The sequence below is a fragment of the Cebus imitator genome, unplaced genomic scaffold (assembly GCF_001604975.1).
Source record: "Cebus imitator isolate Cc_AM_T3 unplaced genomic scaffold, Cebus_imitator-1.0 Scaffold463, whole genome shotgun sequence".
NCBI lineage: Eukaryota > Metazoa > Chordata > Mammalia > Primates > Cebidae > Cebus > Cebus imitator.
The window spans coordinates 371762-381186 of NW_016107778.1; the positions used below are offsets into that span (position 1 = coordinate 371762).

Here is a 9425-nt window from a genome sequence, read left to right on the forward strand (position 1 = left end):
GCCTGGCTCATTTTTGTATTTTTAGTAGAGACAAGGTTTCACCATATTGGTCAGGCTGATCTGAAACTCCTGACTTCAGGTGATCTACCCACCTTGGCCTCCAAAGTGCTGGGATTACAAGCATGAGCCACCAGGCCCGGCCAATTCTTTTTAATTATTTCAGTCTTTTAATTAAATTTATCTGATAGAATTTTGAATTCCTTTTCTGTGATATCTTGAACTTCTCCATTTCCTCAAAACAGCTATCTTGAATTCTCTATCTGAAAGGTCACATATCTCTATTTCTCTGGGATTGGCTCCTGGTGCCTTTTTTAGTTTGGTGAAGTCATGTTTTCCTATATGGTCTTGATGCTTTCAGATATTCTTTGGTGTCTGGGCATTGAAAAGTTATGTATTTATTGTAGTCTTCACAACCGGGGTTTGTTTGTACTCAACTCATCTTGAGAAACCTTTCTGGGTATATGAAAGGACTTGGGTGTTGTGATCTTACCTGTATCTGCATTAGAGGGCAACACAAGCCCAGTGATACTGTGGTTCTTGCAAACTCATAGAGGTACATGGACCAGTTTGGTGGTCTTGGATAAAATCTGGAAGAATTCTCTGTATTAAGGCAGAAACACTTGTTTTCTCCCCTTACTTTTCCCAAACAAGCAGAATATCTCTCTTTGCTGAGCTGCCTGAAACTAGGTGTGGGGTGGCTTAAGCCGCCTTGTGAGTGCTACCACTGGATATGTGCTGGGTCATAGCTGAGGCCAGCACAAGACTGGGTTTCACCCAAGGGCCAGTGTAACCACTGTCTGACTACCACCTATTTTCACCCAAAGCCCTAGGGCACTACAATCAGCAGGTCATGAAGCCAGCCAGGGTTGCATCTTCCCCTTCAGGGCAGCAAGTTTTCCCCAGGGCAGGTCCAGAAATTCTGTTCACGCACCAAAGACTAGAGTCAAAAACCTTAGAAATCTACCTGTGCTATTGTACTGTGGCTGAGTTGGTGCTCAAACAATGAGATGCTGTCCATACACTCTCCACAGGAAGCAGAGCCTCAGCATGTAACCACCACCACAGGCTCACTGGAAATATTTTCAAGCTACCACTGATGTTCACTTAATGCCCAATGGATCTTTAGCATGTAGTGAATGCTGGCAGGCCTGAGACTCACCCTTTAGGGAAGTGGGCTCCCTTTTGGCCCAACGCATGTACAGAAATTCTGTCTAAGAGCTGAGGTCTGGAATCAGAGACCCCAAGAGCCCACTTGGTACTCTACTCTCCTGTGGCCAAACTAGTACTTAAGGTACAAGAAAGTCCCCTTTACTTTTCCCTCTGCTTTTCTCAAGTAGAAGGGGTCTCTTACTGTAGCTACTACAGCTGGAAATGTGCTGGATCTCACCTGAAGCCAGCATGTCTCAGTCTCACCCAAGGCCTATGGCATACTACCTGGGCATTGCTGTGGGTTATTCAGGGGCCAATGTGTCTTTAGGCAGCAGGTTCTGGATCCTGCCTGGACTGGGTTCTTTCCTTCAAGGTAGTGGGTTCCCCCTGGCTCAGTGTGTGTCTATAAATGTCATCCAGGAGCTAAGGCATACAATGGGGGACTCAAAACTTTGATCAGCACTCCATCATACTGTGGCTGAACTGGTATTCAAGGTGCAAGAAAAATTCCTTTTTACTCTTCCCTCTCAACTCCACAAGTGGAAGGAATGTGTCTCTTTTGGTACCATGAGCTGTGCTGCCAAGGGTTGGAGGTGGTGTGGCACAAGTTCCCTTAGCCACTATGGCTGGTGTCTTAGTAGGTCGACATGCACTGGCTCTTTGCCCAGCATAGCACTAGGACTCAGCTAGGAGTTGCAGTCCCTGTGACCTACACTGCCTTTAAAGTTTATTTAGAATCCCAAAGCACTTTAGTTTGCAGTGAACTCAAATTCCAGCTGCTGGGAATGGGTAAGTCCCCTGTGTCTACGGCTGGTCTGAATGCTTCCTCCATTGGTAGGCATCAGCTGAGTTCCATCCTGTTTTGCCTTTTGCTGTGACAGGGCAGCAAAACTCAAGTTTCACTGTGGAACTTGAGTTCAATGCAAGGCTTCACACACGTTGTGCCCTCCCTTTCCCAAGAGCACTGATTCTTTTCTTACACCACAGGTCTACTGCTAGAGGATAGTGGAGAGGAGGTGACATTAGGGATTCAAGACTGTCTTTCCTACCCACTACAGTGCCTGATATGGTTTGGCTGTGTCTCCACTCAAATATCTTGAACTATAATTCCCATAAACCCCATGTGTTATGGGAAGGAGGTAATTGGATCATGGGGGCAGTCACCCTCATGCTTTTCTCATGATAGTGAGTGAGTTTTCATGAGATCTGATGGTTTTATAAGAGGCTTTTCCCCCTTTTGCTGGGCACTTCTCCTTGCTGCTTCCATGTGAAAAAAGGACGTGACTGCTTCCATCAAGACTGTAAGTTTCCTGTGGCCTCCCCAGCTCTGCAGAACTATGAGTCAATTAAACCTCTTTTCTTTCTAAATTATCCAGTTTCCAGCAGTTTTTTATAGCAGTATGAGTAGGGACTAATACAGTGTCTATTTCAGTGATAGGAATTTAAAGCCAAGGACTATGAATGCTCACTTGATTTTTTCTTCTTATGAAGGTGCTACTTTTGTTTAGATAGTTATTAAATTTGGTGTTCCTGTAGGAAGGATGCTCAGTGGAACTTTCTATTTGGCCATTTTTCTCCATCCCTAATCAATTAATGCTTTGTAATTTACAAAATGGTTTTACATATGCTATCTCCTTCAATCCTAACAATGGTGCTACAAAGTGAATGGCATAATTCCTATTGTATAGATGAAGAAACAGACTCAGTGACATTATTCTTTTCTCCTTTTTCTCTATTTAGACAATCTACAAGGTCCACCATAGGAGCTATATTCTTCACAAGAAAAACGTGGACTGATTAACTCCAGCTTGAATTCAGTTCACCCTTCTCTGAATTCCTATTGTAATTAAATTCAGTTTTATGTATTCTACTGCTAAAATGATATTTTTTTCTTTTTCAATCTTTTCCTGTTGTATTGTAATTTAGTGATGTAAAAGACAAGCATAAATTTTACAATTAATGAATTTGAATTTTGACTGACTTTTATGCATTGTGTGATTTTATACAGGTTATCTAGCTCTACAAACCTCAGTTTCCTTACCTGTGAAATGAGGATAACAATCCTTACCTCACAATCTCATTTGGTTTATCAAATAAGAAAATTGATATAAAGTTTTCCTCCCTCTCTCCCTCCCTTCCTTCCTTCCTTCTTTCCTTCCTTCCTTCCTTTCTTTCTTCCTTCCTTCCTTCCCCCTTCCTGTCTCCTTTCCTATCTTCTTCCCTCCCTTCATTTCTTAAAATATGTCTGCAATCAGGCTGAAAGCTCTATGATGTCAGTGCACATATCTTAAACCTCCATTGCTTTCCCAACAGAGTTGGATTCATAATATTTGACACCTACATTTACTTGGAATGGAAAGATTTGGAATGCATACTCTTGGAGTACTAGGCTTCTACATATAGTCTCATCATCTGAGCTCACATTCCAGAGCCTTTGAATCTAATATACTCAAATCTCCTAATACTTTTGCTGGATCTAATTAAAACTTCAGCATGCTAATAAGCGAGTTAATGGCTTTTATTTTACAAATCATTTATTTGTCAAAAAGAGAAATGTCGTTTTGATTTAAATGAATAGGCTTCTCCAGAGACTACACATTTTTTGAAATCATTATTAATAACAACTTTAAACACAAACTCTCCATTGGTGGCTTTTGTTGTTGCTACGACACCAATAGCAAGCAGTCACTACCCTCATTGACAGAGATAACTAACTCACTTTAAACTCCTTAAAGTTTTCAATTACTTTTGGTTGGAGGTTAGTGAAAGAAGTGTGAGATACACTTCTTCAGCAGTCTCTAAAAAGTCTATACTAACACAAGGACTGTGATAGACAATCCCTAGAAAAATTAACATCTTCTTATATCCCATTTTTTATTCTTTCTTTTTCTGTTGTACGCCTGAGGGTTATAGCTCTAAATATGATATTTAAATAGCCACTTTAGTCAAATGATACTAAAGTGCTTTACAAATACTGTTCCTTTAATCTTTCATAATGTCTAGCACTCTGAAAGATACATTTATATTTTGTTTGTATATTTGCTTTCATCTTGTTCAGAGCTTCAGTCTCAAGTCCGAAGAATTTTTTAAAAGAATATAAAGCATTGACCTGTTCATACTTTTAACATATATAAAACACAGTGACTCTTCCCTTTTTAATTTATTTTCCAGATGAGTTATTCTTATTCTAAATCTGGATAAAATCATCTCCAGCTTGAGGTAGTGGGAAAAAAACTGGGCTTAGAAATAGACTGCAACTGGATTTCTGAATCCATCATGTACTGGCTATGTGACTTTGTGCAAATCTTAAACATCCTTGAGACTCAATTACTTAATTTACTATGTAAAGATAAATAATAAAATATTGTCCTTTTAAAATTTATTTTATTTTATTTCATTTTTTGGCTCTTTCACCAGGCTGGAGTACAGTGGTGGGATCTTGGCACACTGCAACCTCCGTATCCTGGATTCAAGCAATTCTCCTGCCTTAGCCTCCCAGGTAGCTGGGATTACAGGTGCACACCACCATGCCCAGCTAATTTTTTTGTGTTTTTAGTAGAGACGGGGATTCACCATGTTGGCCAGGATGGTCTCGATCTCTTGCCCTCGTGATCCACCCAGCTCAGCCTCCCAAAGTGCTGGGATTACAGGCGTGAGCCACTGCATCTGGCCAAAATATTGTCATTATTATGAGACTCAAATGAGATGCTGGATCTTTAAAATACTTTGAGAATGTAAATGATTATGCTAATTCTACTCCAATAAAGCTATTAATGTGAGTGTTTATTATAATTCACAACACAGAAATAATTTGTACATTTTTTTTCTTTTTCCTTTTGAGGTATAAAATAGCATCCTAAATTTACATATATATATATGTGTGTGTGTGTGTGTGTGTGTGTGTGTGTGTGTGTGTGTGTGTGTGATTTAAATCTTTCTATTAAAATTAAGAAAAGCATATTAGAATATCAATGTTGGAATAGGCCTTAGAGATAATCCAGTACATCCCACATTACTGTATAAAAAAGGACTTTGAGGTCAAGAGGAAAAATAAACTTTTTTTAGGTTATACAATTAGGCAGTGGCAAAATCAGGATTAGAACTCTGGTTCCCTTTCTTCCCATTCAGGGCCTTTCCTATTCTACTACAATGTCTTACCGAAATGGTTCTGTTGGGCTTTGCTATAAAACTATGAAACTCATCTGCAACTTTTCATTCACTGCTTTGAACCAAGATTTTAATATGAACTGTTAAGCAGACTTCTCCTTGGTGGGGGATCACTTTTCTCAAAGAGAATGACCTACAAGACAATCCTTCCACACATTTTACCTTCCTGCCACTAGGCTGTAAACTATTGCATGGCTACTGAAGCAATAGGTAGTAAAATAAGAAAATGTGACCCAAGGCTCGTGGTCATGTTTTTTTTCCTTAGGGATATACAGATATTGGTCTTGCTAGGAGCAACAAGTAGAAAATAAGTTAATGACTAGCATATGGTAAATATTCCTTTAGTGTTTATTTTATTCCCTTTATCCTCACATTATGATGAAATCTTATTGTTGACATAGTACTTTTTTAAAATTTCAAGTTATTTTCCCAACAAGTATATGAGGTAAGGATTATTTTCATATTACAGATGAGAAAACTGAGGCTCTGAGAGAGTAAATTAATAGCTAAACTTTACACAGCAAACGAGAGCTGAGATTACAACCTAGATTCTCTGACCTCAAATGAAGGGATATTTCCTTTGTACCATAATGGCCTATGATTTTGCCATACTTAATGAATTCTGAAAACTATTACTAAACAAAAATAGACTTATATCTCAACCTTTCTTTGAAACTATCTAAATACTTCTTCTTCCTCTTCTTCTTCTTCTTTTTCTTTTATACCAATGAGTTCTCACTATGTTGCCCAGGCTGATCTCAAACTCTGAGCTTTCGCTTTGGCCTCCCAAAATGCTGAGATTGCAGACATGAGCCACCATGCCCAGTCAGCCACCATGCTTGGCTAACTACCTAAATACTCCTAAATTATAAGAAGAGGCTTGGCTTTCCAAGGGGAAACTGTGTAATGAGTGGGGAAACTTAAAATTTGGATGCTGCAGACCCGGCTTACGGGATAAAAGCACAGAGGTCTGCTGATTTCTCACCAGCATTCTTATCTACTACCCTTTCTGCTTTGGATGAAGCCCTGCATGGTGGTGTGGCTTGTGGATCCCTCACAGAGATTACAGGTCCACCAGGTTGTGGAAAAACTCAGTTTTGTATAATGATGAGCATTTTAGCTACATTATCCATCAATATGGGAGGATTAGAAGGAGCTGTCGTGTACATTGACACAGAGTCAGCATTTAGTGCTGAAAGACTGGTTGAGATAGCAGAATCCCATTTTCCCAGATATTTTAACACTGAAGAAAAACTACTTTTGACAAGTAGTAAAGTTCATCTTTATCGGGAGCTCACCTGTGATGAAGTTTTACAAAGGATTGAATCTTTGGAAGAAGAAATTATCTCAAAAGGAATTAAACTTGTGATTATTGACGCTCTTGCTTCTGTGGTCAATAAGGAGTTTGATACACAACTTCCAGGCAATCTCAAAGAAAGAAACAAATTCTTGGCAAGAGAAGCATCTTCCTTGAAGTATTTGACTGAGGAGTTTTCAATCCCAGCTGTATAGGAAGTATGGCGCCAGCATCTGCTCAACTTCTGCGGAGGCCTCAGAAGAGCTTTTACTTACAGTGGACAGGGAAGCAGGAGCAGGCCCATCACATGACAAGAGCAAGAGAAAGAGTAAAAGGTGAAGTCTCCAACATTTTTGAACCATCAGATCTCTTGAGAACTCACTCACTAGCATGAACACAGCACCAAGCCATGAGGGATCTGCCCCTGTGACCCAAACACCTTGCACTAGGCCCCATTTCCCACATTGGGGATTAATATTCAAAAGGAGATTTGGGTGGGAGAATATTCAAACTATATCAAAGGTGATGATAAAGAGTAGTATCAATGAAAATATTGAGGAATGATTGAATTTTGCATATATTTTTGAGATTGAGACAACAGGATTTCCTGATGATTTGAATATGTTGTGTGACACAAAAAGGAGCCTATGTTTTTGGCTCAGGAACTGAATGGATGGGACTGTTATCAACTGACAAGAGGAACACTGTGGACAGCGCAGATTTTAGGGGGATGATCAGGAGTTCAGTCCTATATATTGAGTTTGAGATGTCTGTTAGGCATTCTTGCAGGGATAATGACATCTACACATAGGATGGTTGTGATGATTAAATATGGTGAATGCAAATCACTGAACATAGTATCTGACATAATTATCTCCGTGAGATCAGAGAATATATTGCTATATGAAAAAAGAATAAGAGATTGCAAAAGGGAGATATTTAGGGAAAAAGAGCTCACAGAATATGATAGAAGAAAATTTTAAAATGATGGATGGAAAGATAAGGTTGAATAAATCTCCCAGAATATAAAAGCCAAAGAGATGTAAAAATATTACAGAAATATTAAAAACAATAGAAAATCTAGTCAGGAGGTCCACCTCCTTTCTAGAAAGACTTTCAAAGAGACAGACAAAAGAAAATGGAAGGGAAATAATTATCAGTGAAACAATGTAAGAAAAATTTCCAGAGCTGAACGCCATCTGTTTCTAAATTGAAAGTGCTCAGCACCATTAATGAGGGGGATAAAAGACCTATTGTGAGGACATTTCAGAGTGCCAGAGAGTTAAAAACAAGCCACAAGGAAAGGAATAGGAATTAGTGGAATGTCCGTCTTAACTTAAAAGTAACATTGGAAGCTAGTAGACAAGGAAGCAATACCTTCAAAGTTTTGAGGAAAAATTATGACAAACATAGATTTCTAATTCCAACCAAATAGTCAATCAATTATGAGGATGACCTAAAAATATTTTTTTAACATGCAAGATACCAAAAAATTTATCTCCTACATATCTTCACACAGGAAGCTATTGAAGTATGTGAAAGAAGGCATGATATCTAGGAAAATGGGGAATGTAACACTGGAGAGAGGGGAAATTTGCCAGATGATGGTGAACAAAAGTTCAGGATGACAGCTGAGTAACAGGCCTAGAGATGACTAGTACGGATTGGAGCAGGAAAGTGGAAACTCCAGGGAAGATGTCTCTCTAAACCAAATTAAACTGATGCATGTGTTTGATTATTCTCAAAGCGTTTGATAGTTTGTTCAGAGAGTTAGAGAGTAAACTGTCCCTAACTTAAGGGAGCTTACACTGTAATAAGGGGTACATGCAAGTAGGCAGGCAATTATAGTATTCTGTGAAGGTGTATAAAGTTTAGTACTGTAGGAAACTAGAATGTACCTCCCCAAAATATGAAGGATTCTTGAGCTGAAGACAGTTAAGATGCTAGTAGATCTCTCTGCCTAAAAGCAGGACACACATTTACAGAGAAAAAAGGTCTTGCTGTCCTCCCTCCTCCTTTTTCCTCTATGGACAGGATGTAAATTCTTCTTTACTGGAAAAAATCCTTTATCATCTCAGAGACGGCACCAGAGGAATCTGCAAGCTGACTTTACTCCATTAGAGCCTTCCATATACTTACCTTTCAATGTTTCCCACCTCTGGAAGTCTGGGACTGCTTTCCTTTGCCTTGTCACTTCTCTAAATTTATTGTTCTTTGTTGGTATGCGGTATAAACCAGACTTGTAAACCACTGCCTTGAGTTACTTTTCACTGAGAGCTTTTCCTGTGTGATATACACTGCACACATTAATAAACCTATCTGTTTTTCTCTTGTTAATCTGCCTTCTCTGATATAAGTCTGTGTTAAGTACATACTTATGAGGGTTGAGGAAAAAATGTTTTTTCTCCCCTTCAGTTCTCTGCTGTTAGATCACCCATAGTTGGAATAGAGGCTCAGAAACCTAGTATTTAGCTCCTTTGAGCATCTGTAATTGAACTGACAAACCAAGAGCTTGGGGTTGACTGTTGCATTAGCTGAAGAATAGTTTCTGCCACATTCTAGAAAACAAAGCTTTTTTTTTCTTTCTTTTTCTCCAGGGAATGAGTTGGGGGAAACCATTTATTTTAGTTTAAAGAATTTAAAGTTCATCTATATATTTATAAGCATTTATCAGTTTTAATTTTAGTATATATGGTGGTATCATGTTTATAAGAATATTTTGTTTTTAAAATGACTAGAGCAGTGCAAAGGAAAAAACTTGAGTTGTTAATTTTAGATACGAAAAGCAACTGAATTTCTTATGTAATATTTT

General features: G+C 38.7%; 2 protein-coding genes across 4 annotated transcripts in view; one reads left to right on the plus strand and one right to left on the minus strand.

Annotated features, from left to right (window-relative positions):
* LOC108291678 (DNA repair protein RAD51 homolog 2-like) overlaps positions 1-6828 on the plus strand; it is a 25360-nt gene extending 18532 nt beyond the window's left edge. The window contains exon 2 of the mRNA XM_037732669.1: positions 6257-6828. Coding sequence (XP_037588597.1) covers positions 6257-6828 — 572 coding nt within the window. The remainder of the gene's footprint in view (positions 1-6256) is intronic.
* The window catches only part of ZC3H12B (zinc finger CCCH-type containing 12B), a 500390-nt gene that overhangs the window by 90856 nt on the left and 400109 nt on the right, over positions 1-9425 (minus strand). The window lies entirely within an intron of this gene.